Genomic DNA, 17,646 nt, shown 5'->3' with positions numbered 1-17,646 from the left:
AGGGGGCTTTTCCTGTGCGTGCATGGTCGTTTTTAGCCGTGCCATCAGGGCACCATGGCACTTCTGAAACTGTTTACAGAAGGCTTCCACTGAACAACTACTGTTTTTTATTGCTAGCTAAGCAGCTTTATTGTGCAATTTGGCTGCAAGTGCTTTGCTTAAGAGCACCCGATGGTAATTGTTTCCCTTTCTCCGATTTTCCAAGTCACTCTTGGAATATGAACAGCAGCCATGTTAGTCACACATGCATTCTTCTGAACTCTAGCACCACTTTAGCTTCATTCAAGAAGAAAGAGCCGTCTGCATCTTTTTCTTCACCTTTTTTTTCCATTTTGCAGCACACTGAAGTTGCTCAAATGTAGCCCAGACGATGCTGCGCTGCTATATTTAGTTACTACATGATAAAAGATATACTGTAGATCAGCAGTCTCCAACGAGTCTGACCTGCTTTGATCTCATCACCTCCTCACCGTCAGCCCACAGACGGCCTGTCTGCCTCAGAATGACAGCCATAATAACATCTCTGGATGGCCTTGTCTCAGATGGCTTTAGATAACACGCTTGCATAACACTTAACTGCTCGAATTTATACCCTGTCTGTAGCTGACCCTCACCCTGCTACCTCCAGGGTGCAGCTGAATGCAGCTGGTCTGTTCCTGTTGGTGGCACAGTTTTCGTGAAGCCCAGCCCTAATCCTCGTATGTAATCTGGCAGTTCCAGCAGCAGCCAATCACAACCTGTTTGTTCTCTGTAATATTGGATTGAAAATGCCTGACAGCAGAGTGGGAGCATGTGACGGCGGTAACATGCCAGATAAGATGTCTGCTGTCGTGATGCTGTCCCTCTTCATCCTGCGTGTGCATATAGTCAACCTCCTAACATCCTGTAAGCATTGCCACTTCATTAAAAATAGTCATGTTCACAGATACATCTTCACATTAAACTGAAGGACAAAAAGGAATACAAGCTTACAAAGTTGCATTTCCACCAAAATACCAAGAGTGACATTTCTCTTTTCTGGTGCATCGCCGTCTGACGTCACAAACGCGCCCGAAACAGAGTTAGTAAACAGCGAAGATGTTACGGTGGTTAGGTCTTTATTGTATCTATTACTCATTCAGTCTATTTATCGAACGCAGTGCAGACAAATTTGGAACGATGTTCGAGCGCTGCTCAGATGGAGACGGTGGAATTTGTAGCTGAGATGACGAGGAGTCACAGAAGTTACCGACGGAGCATAGCATCGCGCCAGAAAGGGGGCGGAGATTAGCGTGTCGACACAGGTTTTATATTCCCATCAATGCCGATCAGGGCCGAAGCGATATTTACCCAGGTCTACTGAATGCCGATTGTAGCCTTTCCCATTGAGCAAAAAAGTGTGTTAGCGGGTTTTTTGACCAGTGGGAAAACGACTCAAGTCTGATGACATGTGAAAGAGTCGTCTGAATGCAGTGTTACCAACTTGGCGACTTTCTCGCTAAATCTGGCTACTTTCCAAATCCTCTTGCCGACTTTTTTTGTCAAAAGCGATTAGCGACAAATCTAGCGACTTTTTCTGGTGTTTTGGAGACTCTGACGTGAAAGCACGTATCGTTCTGCTGTCTGTTACTGTCCTCAACGAGCAGCAGGTGCTGCCGTGAGCCCCTCCCCCGTCCCAAAAAACTCACAGGCGGTCAGCCTCACAGTAGCCTCGCGCAGCAGTCCCAGCTGCAGTCAGAGCGGAGAGGAGACCCACACCACTCTGCGTCCACATTGCAAATGAATCGCGCGTGCGCAAAGCCGCTGCTGATCCCGCCCTGGCTTACAGAGCGGGATGTAAATGATTGATCTTCTAACATTTAACAATACAGGACAAAATTGATTTATGTAATGAGGGTCTAGACAAAGCATTAGTCATGAAGTTGTTTTGAGAAGTGATGGCCTATTTTAATGGCAACATAAAAAAAATAAACGAACCAAGAATCAAAAGAAGAAAGTTCATTTATAGTTCTAAACATATTTAGGGTGTTTTTTACTCACTTTCTGTCTCTCCCACGACATTATTCTTCTCTCCTACAGCGGCCATTGCAATTACATGCAAATGGACAATCATGCAAATTAGGCGATGGCGTCATTTCGCGACTTTTAGGACAGCCAATAGCTACTTTCCTTACTGAGGAGTTGGCAACACTGTCTGAATGCTGCACAACAACGTCCATGTACCCCCCTTGCAGAGCCCTTTTTGGGGGAAGTTCCTGCAGTGAGAAGTCGGTTTTAGGCGCCTAAAAATGGTCACAGATTTCCAAAAGAGACCCATCATGTCATTGCCATCACTGTCCCGGTTAGTTAGGAAAGCAGTTCAGTCGTATGATGACAGGGTTGCTTGGTAAGTCTCTCTCAAACCCAAATCCTGCTAAGTGTGCTAAATCCTGTTGAGTTCTTGTTACAAGTTTGGAACCTGTTTTTCTGCAGACGTATTGCTAATCTCAATCTTCCTGCAAATTCAGCATCTATTTGAATTAGCATGGCACTAAATGACGAGCCAATCTGAGCATCAAAGGTACAGTGTGTTATCAGTTAGCCAGCAGCATGAATTAGCTGCAGTCCCCCGCTGAGAGCAGTGACAGACAGAGGGAGCAGAGGAGCCTGTCATTTGAAGCATGAAATCCCTTTAACCAAGTCCTCTGTCACTCAGCAGCCAGCAGGGGAGCGCAGCAGGCAGGGCCGTGAAAGCACAGGTTAAGAGGCGGCGGGGCCACCGATGGCTGCGGATCAGCTAACTGAATGAAGATCAACATTCTGCAGCTCCTCCACAGACGTAGCCATCACTTACAGACCCCCTCCGTCAGCAGGCATATCAACACCTCAGCGTTCCTCCTTGTTACACTTGGCAGCTCTAAGTGCTGCAGACTAATAAAGTTAATACACGATGCACTCTTATCCTGCTGCATCGTATTTTGTTTGGTTTATTACGCTTCTTTTAGGTGCAACACTTTTGCAACACTTTCATCTGTGTTGTGCCGAGTATATATAATGCTTTGTGATCCATAAAAGCAATGACAGCGAATTTAATCTCTTACCTCACTGGGGCTCGGTGCGTTATTGTTCTATCGTAGCACTCCCTTACCTCATATACTGAATACACCTCCCAGTGTGCATTGCTGCTGTCTGCCTGTTTGTAGTTTAAAGGCTCACAGGTATCTTGTTGTTCGTCTTCATTTAATGAAAAGGACAGACTCTATCACCCAATTTTCATCTGTTATATTCTAAATGTTATGCCAATATTCTTTATATGATATGATATATTATATGATAATCATATTGTTTGTATTTTAAACATCTAGATTAATAAAGATATTGAATACATTTTTTGTTTAAAGTGATGCAAAGCTATTAGCTTACTCCCCGAGTCCCGTGGCCGGAGTTCTGGCCGGTTCTGAACGTAGAATGAGTCGCTCCGCTGAGATGCCAGGGTCATGAAACCAAGAAGTTGTACCCTACAAAAACAAGAAAAAATTTTCAACACAAAATCATCATCCTAGGATTTCATATACTGCGCCGTTCTTTTGGCACTATTTTCTCTCTTGACAAATCCGGTATCACTACGCCTGCGGCAGGCCGGTTTCTCAGATGATCTGATCCATCAGCTGTTTCTCAGAGAAACACTGGAATTGGTAACATGTGAGACAACGTTTGTTGTCACAGAGGAAAATACATACATCTAAATGGTGTGAATTTGTGATTTTCCTGGCTGTAGTTATAAAAAAAAAATGTATTTCCGTTCGTTAAAGGTAAATCTTCCTCATCACTTTCCTAGTCCGACATTCAACGATGACGCGAATCAGTCAGAATCAGCATGAAACAGCTACTAGGTCGGCATACCTGAGAAACCGGCCTGCCGCAGGCGTAGTGATACTGGATTTGTCAAGAGAGAAAATAGTGGCAAAAGAACGGCGCAGTGTATGAAATCCTAGGACGATGATTTCGTGTTGGAAATGGATCACCTTCGCCTGCGTGTTGTTTTTGTAGGGTAAAACATTTTGGTGTCATGACCCTGACGTCTCACCTGAACTACTTACTCTACTTTCGGACTACTTTCAGCAAGTATTTCATACTACTTGGTGTCCAAAAATCCGAACCATCACTTTAAGCTCTTGAAATTCATCAATTTGTTTTCAACAAGCTCCTGACAAGACCTTATAATTCCCAACGTATTTCATGCTGTAGAAGAAAATAGAAGAAAGCGTTACAAATAATGCACAAAAGAGACACAATCACTGTTAAAGCACTTCTTCGTATGCGAGTAAATAAACATCAGAAGTAAATGTAACGTGATTTTAAACCTCTAAAGGGTAAGCGCTTTCCTTTCTAAGATCTGGATTTATTCATTTTGGTCGAGCAATTACACCGATTTTAACAAGTGCGACAATGTCTCCCCCTGCTTCCGCCCTGTTCCAAAAAGACCCTCTGCGAGATAATAATATTAGGCAAATTAGCACGGATATGAAGGAAAGCGGCAAGCCGGTTCATGACAATGCTGCGATCATCTCTTTTGTTGCTGCTTGTCTAAGTCTTTAAATGAGGGACTGAATGGGAATAAATCTCATTAGGACATTTTTTGAGAAGCGTGCGGGTGTCCATCTTCTAAAAGTCCGACTTGTAGATTCACATCAGAGAGAAAAGCTACAGAAATGAGATTGAACATTTCTTTAAAGCCACTCTCCTCTGCTTGTAAGACACCATGTGAAGAACACACTGTTATTACTCAGCCCTATCTTAGCATCACATTAAACTGCATGAGGTCTTCGTGTCTCTGTGTGTGGGGATTAGAATATCTTCAGAATTGCAGTGCATTTCATTTTTCATCTCTCCTCCTAACCAGCTTGAAAAATACTATAAAGGCGACGTGCTGTAGTGATTCTCTGACTGCTGCCTTGAATTATGAAGCAGGATTCAGGTTGAATCTCTCACAGTTGGCCTGCAGTGTGTGTTAGCAGAATTTCCTCCAGTGGCTGCTGATGCAGCTGCAGCCTATAAATAGGCCCACCCCAGACAGGCGGAGGGAGGAGGGTTTTGGTTAACCCCTGAGACCCAGTCCTAATCTGACCCCAATACTAGGCAGCATCATTAGAGAGTCAGCTCAGCTGGCTGTCCAGACAGGACGCTGGGTCCGCTCTCTGTCTCGAGAGATCTTGGCATTACCATGTCTCAGGAGAGGTGCAGGACCCTGTTTTGAGCACCCTCAAATTCACCCCATTGTCAGATACCTGTCGGGGATTTCTCTTTCACCTGCTGGCTTCTTCCTCAGCCAGAATCCACTATCTGCCACAATGCAGTCAAGAGAGAGAGAGGTAGCTGACTCTCTACCACCCGCTCCTTTCTTTTCATACCTCCAGATGGCCGTGTGCTGGAGAGGTTCGGTGCCTCTGTGCCTCATATGCATTGCATGGCCTGGATTCAACAAAGCAGTAGTAGCAAAGCTGTGCTTCCCCAACGGTGCTTTTCTGCAATCAAAGAGTATTCATCTCCCTCTTGCCCTCCCTCTTGTACAGCCGTTTGGCACAGTTTGGCTTTTCCCTCTCCCACTCTCTCCATTCTCCCTGTTCTATTCTTTTCATATAGTCAGTCATTTATACCTCAACCAGGTCCTCTTGTGGGGAAAGGGAGACGTCCACTGATGTGAAGATTACCTCAGATTTATTACACAGAGGTTTACAGGTCACTTTTAATTAAGAGGTGAAATCATTAAGGTGGGATAGATAAAGAGAGGATGGCACAGAGATGACCCGTCTAAGGCAGAAGTCTCCTCTCTGGCCCTTAAAGCTTCCAGAAATCTGACACCTGCATTATCCAGCAGGTCTTTCAAGGGGAGGACAGAAGCAATTGTGATGCTTGTTGGATTAGATGGACTGTGAAAGAGGAGACAGCTTGAAAACGTCTCACCCTCAGGGCCGGCAGAGCTTTTCTGCACTGGTTTATGAAGGCTTGTAACTTTAAAGTAACCTGCAATGGGTTTGGAAAGAAGGGGAGTGAGCTCTCTAAAAGATTTGTAATCCTAAAGTAGTGTAATCTGTGCAAATAAGCACAGTCAGATCTTTATTTCTTGATGCCATAATAGCTTCCCCTGTTACTTAGTAAGATGGGAAATTAATGGCTCTGAAAGACTGATAATGTGAAAGTCGAAGGCAGACGTAGGGATGTATTCGTTTGATCTGAACCAGTGATTAAACTAATGGAATCCCCCTTAAAAAAACTGTCAATATACAATCTTTGAAGAGATATTTCACCAGCTTGTTTTTCTTTCTCAATTCTTCTCCATCGCTCTGGTGTCTGCGCTTCCAGGAGATCTCTTTGCAATTAGAAACCTTGAAGTCTGCGTCTCCTGGATGGCGGTAATGATGTTTGAGTTTCCCTCTTTGGGATGTCTTTTTTAGCTCTGCAACAAAAGTTATTTCTGCTCACGCTGCTGCCTCCGCCATTAGAAAAGGTTTCACTTTCCCAGTATGAAAGGATCTCTCTTCACCTACACTGGTCGCCATGTCCGCCGTTGTGCTTTTCTGAAAAGGTGTTTGCTCCAGCTAATAGAAATCCAACACAGTCACAAGGTCAGTGGATTCTGCCCACAGACATGTTCAGGAGGTCGGTCCTATAGAAGCTTTGCGTCATCTGAGACCTGGCCAGCACCCACGTGACGACTTTGAACCACTACCTTCAGGCCATCGCTTCAGTGTCAACTCAGAGATGAAGCTCCAACAGGAGGGATGCAGTTATAGTTGTAGAGAAAGCCCAGAGGAAGCATTGCTGCTGCTTTTATAAAGGAACACTGGAGAATTTCCTGTGTGCTTTCATGCCTAAATATGTAACCGCCTGCCTATAAATAGATTTTAGCTCTTTTTCTTTGATAGTGTACTCACAGCAGGTTAATTCAACAAATGACCCCACTGTGACTTCAGGCTAAACTGGACTAAATGTACTTTTTATGTTTTAGTGAGCATGTTTGTGAGCTGTGTTAAATTCAGCTGTTAGCTGCTGATACGTTGAAGTGCTGTCGGACATAATAAAATGTGTCATTGTTTTATGTTAAACGGCTGGTTTGGGTCAGCTGAAAGGTTTGCAAAATGACAGCAGATTTGGGTGTTATTAGCCTATTAAATGGCCTTACCCCATAAGTGATCAGTTTTCATTGGGAGCATAGAAATGCCGAGCAGCCTGAGTAGGCTTTATGAGTTATTGTTAAGGTGGACCAAACTATTCTGACATTAAGTCCCATCCCCCGGTGCCCACAGTAATTCTGACATAAGAGGACGTCAGGTGTTGTAGTGTCAACAGCGAGAAAGTGGAAGGGAAGGGGTAGGGATGGCTGGAAGGGTCAAACCAACACTGCACCTTCTCGCAGGAGACCGGGGCTTGTCTCATGCTGAGACCAAAACTCTTTGTTTTTGACTGACGTGAGATATGTCACGTAACAGCAAGACGTCACCTCAATCTATTATAGTTTCCCTTAAGTACCAATGAAGTAGTTCTGGTGGGACAACTGAACCTAACAAAAGCCCTTTTTACATTGCAAGTCCGCCACAGTGACGATATGAAGCTCTGCCGGTTGTCATTTTACGTTGAACCCAGCAACGCCGGTGTGAAGCCGCCCCAGTGTGTGTTTTTACAGCGTTCCTGCAATGTGGAAGCAAAATGTGCGTGAGGTGTAAACAAGCAGCGCGTGCTTCACATACACACACACGGCGCTGTTTCGCCATGCCGGCTTCGCTGCTTACACAGACGCCACTTTGCCTCTGGTACTACCTCTGACGCCGGCTCAGAGGCAGAACGACGTCGCCCCCACCATTCCACCTCTTTTAAATAGAAGATGGAACATAACAGAGGCATTATAACCACGCCTTGACCTGGCAGTGTAAAAGTGGCATGTGACCGACCCTTAACCTGGCGTTTGTAATTATCACCGTTGCAATGAAGGTCAGGTAGCGGTCCACATGTCGCTCTTTATGTAAAGATGATCATGCACCTCCAGGTCTACTTGTTGGTGTAGTTGGTCCATTCTGCTGCACTGTAATGGTCGTGATATTAACATGATAAATGGTAAACGGTTTGGTAACATCCAAAGCAGATAAAGCTATGTATATACCAACATGTGAGCGTGTTGCTGCCTTCATGCAATGTTTGTGTGAGTCTGTCCCTGCGTACACCATTTCCATGTGCATTTCTATGTTATGTTTAATGAATAATACAGCTCCCAAATATTCTGGTATGCAAATACCAAATGTGAACATTAAAACTTTAACAGCTGTTTACAGCTTCATGATATAAAACATAAAACTGAATTCTTTCAGTGGGTGTTCTGGTGAAATACTTCACCAGGGTTGCACAAAACAAAAAAGCAAGGAAATAATGAGGCACCCATAATAAAAAACTGTTTAGCTTGTCTGTTGTTGTTTACACTTGAATATTGTGGCACTGACGGGGCACAGGCAGACAGGTCTACAAATAGAAATATGGAAAATCCATTTATATAAATATATTTGATTTAATCTTTTAACGATAGAAGCACGTAATGAGTTGTATTGACAGTTTTGCTGCATAATTTGTCTTAATAAATGCAGTCCTTCAAACCTAATCTGTCGTGAATATCACTTTTTTTAATCTCATGATGAATCCAGTAACATGTGCTGCCTCTCAGCTTTCTATGTGCGTATTATATGTCAAGAAAGTTGAGGCTGGTTTAAGTCAAGCCGTTCTCACAGAAGGTGTATGGCCATGTCAGGCCGAAACGTCTCTTGACTCCCTATAGAGATGTTTCTAAAAGGACTATTACTGTACCTAAAGTGGTAGCGCAGGCCTGGGAGGTTGGAAAGCACAATTTTCAAACATCGCTTTGCTTTTAGAGGCTGACCTTTTGCTGTTGCCTCCGTTTTCCGTAGCTCAAACCCAACAGCACATCATCACACGGTGTCCACAAACCTGAACTGATATTAAAATGAGCAGATGGCCACAGCACTCTTAGGTCCCTGACAAGGGTGCCAAACTTTTCTTCGCCAAATGGTATCAAAAAGTCGAAAAACCGTATGCTCGAGTAGACTTTCCTTCAAGCGAGCATCTTGACCTTTAATATTTAAAAACTGCGACAACGTCTGAAAGCCTACTTCGTGTTGGTTACAGGTGACAAAGGTAATTTATTTCCGCGCTCCTGCTTGCAGTTGTTTCAGCATTGTCAACTCCCTGTGCAGCACCACTTAGCAAACTGAGCCTGAGGCAGCGTGCTTTCTCCAGAGGCAAGAGGTTATATGAGTTACCCCACATTCACAGGGAACTATTGTTTGTTCGCATAAATACAATTTAGCTTTGTCTCTTCAGGATGCAAAGTGAACATTATACGGACTAATCGTGAAATGCTTTGACGTTGTTTACCTCACTGAAGGGATTGGATTGGATCAGAACGATAGCATCTTCACCGTCAAACGGGAGAAGAATCCCCGGCCCACCAACAATTTCCTTCTTCAAAGCAGCATTAGTGGCTCCATTAAAATCCTGTCACCCTTCTTCCTTTATGGCTTCTGAGGAGAGGAGAAATCACAGTCATTCAAATGCTAAGTGACGTTAACACTCCTGTGAATATTACAAAAGAAAGAACCACTCCATCATTCAGCATGCACGGGGAAAAAAGAGATGAGACCAGTGTTTTGAATATCCCATCTCCCTACCTCTGCAGTATCTCGTCACAAGCCATTACCTCTGCAGAAGGCAGACTGCCTGACACACACAGAACACCGTACTGTGTCAGTCTTCATTAAGACTTAACCATGTGCACGAACACATACTGGCAGCCGCCTCAGAGACTGTCTCGCTGATGTTATCATGTCAGCAGGTTTTCAATCCCCTGCTTTAAGACATCATAAGGAATGAGCTTATCGGGGCTGCAAATGATGCGATGAGGTAATTGCGAGCAGGAGTGCTATCTACACCGCGGGCCATGGGACAACAGTTTATACGTGGGAGGAGTTCTAGGGGGCATAAAGGTTGGCCCTGTCCCATCCATCATTAGAGGAATCATCTTATTAATGCTCTCTCTCTCTTTTTTGCTTCGCAGGTCACAGATGGAGGAACCATCAAGCAGAAAATCTTCACCTACGATGCTATGTTTAACACCAATTACTCTCACATGGAGGACTACCGCAGGCGTGAGGACCTGGTGTACCAATCAACCGTCCGGTGAGCCTCAAAATCAATTACCTTTCATTTAAAGCAAGACTACTTACTCGTTAAACTCGGCTCACACCGCTCTGCTCTTGCTCCATTCGTTTTGCAGCACTGGTCAATTGCAAACTCTCACCATTAAACACTAAAACTCCCAGGGCTGCCATTTTGACGGTTTTTAAATTTTGCAATGTAATAACTTTAAATGAAACCCGGGTAACTTTAGGTCTCTGACTTTCTCTAAATGTGCATTTTGAACGGAAACTGAGCTTTAGCTTTGAGCTACAACCAAACAGGAGACACCTTGTTCAAGTAAGCCTACTTAGAGGAGCGAGTCTATTTTTCTGTGACGGTCAGATTGACTGTTTCGGGCCATTTAAGGCAGGGGTCTCGGGGCCTAGATTTTAGTAGCTCGACAAGAGGTTCACAGACTCTGTACAAAACATCCGACGACAATAAATGCACCTTGAAAGCCTCTTTCCACAAGTCAATCAAATACACAGATGTCCCGCCCCCTCCAATACAAAATGATAGGATAAGCATGCTCCTGGCAAGGTTGTCAACGTCTAAACCTGGCCAATCACAGCAATGTTGCAGCGACCTCAATCGACAGGTCGGGTCAGTTATGCTGTAGGCTAGTTGAGCTAAAGTGAGCAGTTTGGTGCTATTAGCCCGTTTAGCCAGATTTATGATGGACAATGAATGTGGCCACGAATGTGAAGGACAAGTGTGTGCACCTCATCTGTGGTAGCAACGTTTCAGTCGACAAAACAATCAACATGGGGCGCCACCGGCAGTTACAGCGATGTAATGCAGGTAGCTCTTGGCCACTTTTCAAAGTAGCTCTCACATGACAAAAGGTTGGAGACCCCTGATTTAAGATGTGTGTCATATACTACGGTTTATACAGTGCATTGAAATACATATTGGTGTTTTTTTTAATTGCATTGTATCATAAAAGCCAAGAAAGAATGAATGACTTGTTATTTTCCAAGGAGAAAAATAGATATGACCTGATTTAATCTTCTATTTGCAGGTTTTACTGTAGCTGATTAACAAAGGCTAATGCATTATACCAAACCTGAAATTACAGCTCCATTTATTCTTATGTTGAGTAAGTATGTTAAGTATATGCAAATAATGTCAGAGCAGCCAGAACGATCCCCGTGTCCACTGTAGGATATAGATTTCTGGTCGTTTAGGTGTTATTCAAAGACCCTCCTGACACAGTGATAGTAAATGCGCAGGGATGAACTCCTGCTCCGGGCGACACAGCTTCTTTCACAGCCATCTGCTGTTGGTCAGACCAGGCCAGGCTGGAGCGACCGGGTGATGGGGTCAGTGCATTATTACATGAGAACAGGAGGCGTTGGCGAACTCTAATCAGCTGCTCTGCTCAGGATAAAGACTTCAGTGTTAAAGATTTACACAACATCTGGCCGGGCGGCTCCTTATTCCAGCCACAGCGGTGCAGAGACCCCATGCAGGTATTAGCTCAAGACTCCCGAGCCTCTTTGATCCAAAGCGCGCATAGGCCCACTTTGTATGCATTAACAGGTTTCACTGAGAGAACGCACGAGATGGAAAAGAGAGAGTAGTAGGCAGGAGTCATTTGGCTGCAGTTGGCTTGATTCCACGTTTAAGGCATCTTGAAAACTGTCTTCTTTTACCCCAGGACCCAACAATACAGCTGGCAGCTGTCTGCCCATCTCCTTATTTCTCGCTCCCTCTGGTCTTGCTCTGGTCTGACTGCAGATATCCATGTCTACATGCTCAGCAACACAAAGGAAGTTCCAGCCATGCATCACACCTTCAACTTCATTCAACACCTCTAGAAATGTGGCTTTGAAAAGTGAAAAAGTTTAGAATAAAAAATTATGTTCATAACTGTTATAAAAGCCTAGATTAATAAAATAACTCATTTTGCTGTTAAGACCATTCTCTGAGACTTTGTAGGCGTGGCCAATCACATTTTGATTGACATCTACCTGGCTCTACACACAACTGTAGTGTATGTGACAATCAGTAAAGTTCAGCCCTGAACATTACGTTTAAGTCACCTGAGTCAGAATAATTAAATAAAATAATTGCTGTGAAACGTTAGCTAGTGCTGTAACATAAGAACACTTAAAGGTTGGGTATTATTCTAATGTCAACCTTCATGTTTCACTCTGTGATACCTGTGGAGGAGCTTAGCATCATTTACAGTTACATTTTTATCACACTGGTGCTCTGTGCAGGCCCTCATGCAGCCTCTGCCTGAAACGACTCAATCAGCTCTGCCCCTTTAAGAAACCCCACCTATACAAGCCCGCTTTCTTCTGATTGGCCAGTTCTCCAAAGCCTGCTGAAGCTGCACTTTGTGATGTCATAAAGGTAGAAAAAACTGTGTGAAACCTGGCGTTCTCAGCAGCCTGCAGACTGAGCTGAGAAGCCTGGGGATTACTCCAACATACTTTTACCTACAGATTTGACACTTCACCTACGTTTGGTCTGGACATCCAACATTGTAACATCATTTATATTGCTTAAATTGTGACACAGCATAATACCCCCTCTTTAACTCCCTCGGGTGATGCTCAAAACCAACAGCCAAAACCAGCGCCCTCCAATGGCTGCATGAACTCCTGCAACCTCAGTTAACCACAGTCAAAACATCTGCGTCCCTCATTTACATCTGCAGACGAATAATCACAAAGAAACGCTATGTGTGCACAGCCCAACAGCTGCCGTGAGACCATTTTAAGTGTTTGCGAAATTTATTGCCGACTTTCCATAACGAAAATCTGAGTGTAACCAAGTTGTATTTTAAACGCAACATCAGAGAGGTTCTCAGAAACCTCGGGAAAACGACTCCAATTTGGAAAGAAACACATTTATAATAGTTTAAGATGCTTAAGCAATACCTCATGAGAGGGAGTGATGTTGTTGCCAAGCAACCCAAACATTCTCTTGCACTCTACAGGTTACAACAGATCAGTTGTTTTTTATCATGTACATTTATCTGAAGGTTTTAATTTATCATCAACCAGTGATTCAGAGGTACCAGCTTGATCAATAGACATACACGGTCGGCTGTAGTGTTAATTAACAGTATTCAGAACACCGGGCTGAGGCGGAGGGATACACAGAGTGAAAAAGTCCCAGTGATGTTGTTCTCTATATCGCCAGTAATGAATGCCTCGTGTCCAATCAGATTACTTGGTCGGAACTAACTGTTGTATAATTTCTATTTGGAAGTAGTTATAAAGCTATTGTTGGGCTTCCACTGGCTTTAAACTGGAATGCTTCACTCTCAGCATCCTTTTGTGATGACCCTTCTCTTTCATGTATTCTCTGTCCAGTTGTTGTTCTTTCATTCCCCTCATGTACATTCCTTCTTCCTTGTGTTTTTTTTTTCCTCCTTTTTTCCCTCCTTCCTTCTTTTTGCTCTCTTGTGCGGTGCGGCCGCCCAGCTGAGGATGATTTATCTGGACAATCCTAACATCCCTTTGGGAGAGTAGGCATCATCACAATAGAATGGCGTACACACTTACATGCACACAAGACATGGAAACATGAACGCACACACAGCCCCCCCCCTTACACCCACATACAAACACAAACACACAGAGAGATGGTGAGAGAAAGTGTAGCGCAAACATCGAAGGGGAAGAGGGGGATTTCAAATGAATCACCACAGAGCGCGTGGGATTCTACCTGCACTGACCCGTATCTGGTTCTGTATCAGACTGCTTAGCCTGTGTTAGTCAACCAGAGAGAATGCTGCTCTCCTGCCACAGTCACACCATTCTTTCAGTCAAGGAAAAATTCCCTCTGACTGGTCACGGTCGCTCTTTCACAGCGTAACACGGAAGCTCAGCACGACTCACAAATGCAAAAAAGCTGAATTTTTTACCCGCCATAATCTTCCATTTCCACCTGAGAACGGTAAATCTTCTGTACAAAGCCTGAGCAGTCTGACAAATCCACTTGTACAACCAAATATGAACGGCTCAATATGCTGTATCGTTTATAAACTCGGAGGAAACTATATTTTTAGCTTTTCCTTTTGTAAAATACTTCTCTCACTGCAATATGTGAGTACTGAGCTATAACAGAGTGGGAATAATAATGGATATTTTTCTCCACTCACATGCCGGCTTTCAATTATTAGCCGGCCTCACGAGTGGCATTGATATTGACTGCATGTGAGATTGTCTCGTTTTGTCTGGGTGTGACAGCTATTAGTCATAATCTGTCAAAGAATGGAAGCAGCTGTAACTTTCTCTGTATTAGAGTGCCACTGCATAGATTAGTCCTTGTAAGACAAATGACAGATCTTGCAAGCGGCTGATGACTCTCAAATGTTGAAGGACCTTCAGTATTCAAGCTCAAATTGCTGAAAGAGCTGAAGACATTTTTAAACTGATCTTAATGTGCGATCCTTCCCCTTGCTCTCTCACATACACACTCACAGGTTGAGGTGTTGAAACGTAAATTGCCGCTTGGTCGTGTTTTCCGTACAAGCAACATTTCTAAGGTTGTGAGAGTAATGGCTGTTTTCTCTCTGAAGCTAAAGTGGAGGTAGCCTGAGGTTAAAGTGCCACAAAAGCTCTTATGGGAGGGGGTCATTGTGGATGGTTTCTGAAGTGGAGTGTAGTTTCAGCCTGTCTCCTGCAAACAGTCAACAGGTGTGTTCCATAAACATTTTGTTCCTGTGCCCTTCTTTGTTATTGTCAGCCCAACATTGACAGTTTAGTTTCGTTCTCTTGGGCACCCCCTAATGGCGTTATACGGTAATTGCAGGAGACATCTGTGGTTGGCTCCCTTTGTTACGACTCTTGATTTTCCTCACTGGCGGTCGCTTTCCTTTTTAGACTGTTTGCTTCATCTGAGCGTCGAATTTGTTTCTTTTCTTTGGATTTTCACTTATTTTTGAAGTTGTATCTGTAGTCATCGATCTTTTCTGTGTTTGTTCGGCCATAGTAGATTACTGTTTACTCGCAACACTTGCAGAGACCGTAAAAGCAGCCGCTTAGCTCCGCCTACCCTCTCTGGCAGACCGACCACTGCTGGGTGATGGAAACGCGTCACTAACTGGGCGCTGCTTGTGATTTTTTCCGTGAATGTCGCCACAGACACCCAGTCCATAAAAATACTATATACTGCAAATGCAAAGGCAGTGGGCCATAGGCATCAGCATTGTGTTACCTCATTCGGCGATAGATAGTGACTTAACAGACATTTATTTAAATGAAAATCTTCCAGATTATTACTTTAACTAATGCATGACTCAAATTCAAACAGGATCTATCATGAATTCCTGTTGCTCACCTTTACAAAACGATCAAGCTTCTATAACTTTATTTGAATAGATTACAATTAATAGACGATCAATGAACAAATGTTAATTTACAGTTCCGTGTCAAATTAATTGATATTAGATTACATTTTCTGGATTCCAGTTACAAAAAATATTGTCTGAGACCCTCTCTGAGAGCAAAACAGTAGCTTCGTTTTGTTTCTAATCAAACTGGTTGTTACATGCAAGTGATGTACTGAATATCAGCACTGCTGTCGTTCGGCTAAAAACATCACAACCTCAAGTGGACATTGCTTTTGTACAACACCTTTACAAGCGGCAAATAGTAGTAAACATTACGTTTTTTCTCCATCAACTCAACTAGTTCCACAACTTAACTGAAACTGGACTGTTGTTGCCGAGCAACCCAAACATTCTCCTGCACTCTGTGTCTACAGGTTACCACACATCAGCTGTTTACATTTATCTGTAGGTTTTAATTTATCATCAACCAGTGAAATAGGAGTCTACTGTGTGATTCAGAGGTGCCAGCTTGATCACTGTAGACACACACGGTCTGCTGTGATGTTAATGAACAGTAATCAGAACACCTGGCTGAGGCGGAGTGATACACAAAGTGAAAAGTCCCAGTGATGTTGTTCTCTGTATGCCTCTTGTCCAATCAGATTACTTGGTCAGATCTAACTGTTGTGTAAATATAAATAAATGAATGTAGTTCCATGAATCAGCTTGTATGTACGCTGCTAACTTGACAAACATTAATCAATGTTTTAACTGTGAATTAAAATTCCTTATTAACAGATGATCTAATAGCTGTGAGCTCATCACATAAAGTCATAATGACTCAGTCGTTTAGCAACAGGAATTCATGGTTCATCCTACTTTAATTGATGCATTAAATCATAATGAATCATGCATTAGTTTAGCATCACTTGAGTGTATAATTTGTGTGCTTTGTGTAAAGTGTGACAGATAAGAAAATGTGTAGTTAAGAGTAGCAGTAGTAAGTTGTTAAATGTGCCTTCTGAGCATTCTTCTATTGCTTTGTCTGTAAGAGCACTTTGTAACTGTTTAAATCAAAGACTATATATAAAGACGGACGACCCGTCTCCCCCTCCTGTCATTGTACAAAAGCAAAGCCAAAATACCTTCAGAGGCGGGCGCTGCCATCTTGCCCATTTGGTGCTGGAGTCTGCACAGTAGAGATCGGCTGGTGGAGCCGAAGTATTGATGTGCCAACAACACCCACTAACCAAAATACACATTTAACTGACAGATATTCACAGTTATAGAAACTTCAATGACTTTAGTTATTGTTTTAGTTACGTCTCCTCTCACCATTCCGCCTCTACTAGGGAACAGAACGCTGCAGGCGCCTGATTTGTCAACAGAGCTGTCAATCATGAGTTTACACCCCCTTTTATAGCATCAAATAACTAATTAAAAGTAAACTTGACAGAAACATTGTTTGAGAAAAATATATTTGATGTGTATTTTGATTTTATAGTTTGACTCATGTCCCATCTGTTAGCATGGACGAGGCGGGCTTTATGACCTATACTGCAGCCAGTCAGCAGGGGGCGATAGAGAGGGTTTGGCTTCACTTTAAGGGAGCTGTCATGTCGTCCATCTCTTTATACAGTCTGTTGTTTAAATGTGTTAAAAGTTGGTTGCTGTGGTTCAGGAGGTGGTGCAGGTCTCCACTCTGGAGGATCGGCGGTGTGATCCCTGGCTCCTTCACATGTAGATGTGTACCCAAAATCATAGCTGTTGGTGTGTGTGTGGCTACAGTCCTCGATGCGGCCCCTGGGTTCAACTCCCACCCTTGGCAGCTTTCTCCTTCCATGTTTCCACCATCCACTATCCACTGTCCTTTCTCTCTAATAAAGGCATAAAAGGCCAAAAAAAATAAATAAACAAAATGAAAAAAATGAACAGAAAACAGACAAATCTTCAGGGGCATCTCTAAAAAGCTGGTTGTACTGAATGAGAGAGGTTAAACCTATAAAGAGTAATGATGACACAAGTTGTTTGAGATTGTTAAATCAAATTCAAAAGGTGACCCAGCTCAGGAAGCAACATGTCCCAAGTGATCATAAACAAATTTGCAACCCGGTCGTTACCAGGAAACAGAAAAAGGGAAATTGAAATTCCTTGTT

General features: G+C 43.3%; 1 protein-coding gene across 2 annotated transcripts in view; it reads left to right on the top strand.

Moving 5' to 3' along the window:
- Nucleotides 1-17,646, top strand: part of igsf21a (immunoglobin superfamily, member 21a) — a 251,268-nt gene that overhangs the window by 128,903 nt on the left and 104,719 nt on the right. For both annotated transcript variants that reach the window (XM_069677410.1, XM_069677409.1), the window contains exon 3: nucleotides 10,076-10,197. In XM_069677410.1, coding sequence (XP_069533511.1) covers nucleotides 10,076-10,197 — 122 coding nt within the window. The remainder of the gene's footprint in view (nucleotides 1-10,075; nucleotides 10,198-17,646) is intronic.

The sequence above is a fragment of the Semicossyphus pulcher genome, unplaced genomic scaffold, assembly GCF_022749685.1.
Source record: "Semicossyphus pulcher isolate SPU_LCO1_2020_fin unplaced genomic scaffold, fSemPul1.0.p SCAF_3, whole genome shotgun sequence".
Lineage (NCBI taxonomy): Eukaryota > Metazoa > Chordata > Actinopteri > Labriformes > Labridae > Semicossyphus > Semicossyphus pulcher.
The sequence above is the reverse complement of the archived record's forward strand: the minus strand, read 5'-3'. Positions and strand labels throughout refer to the sequence as shown.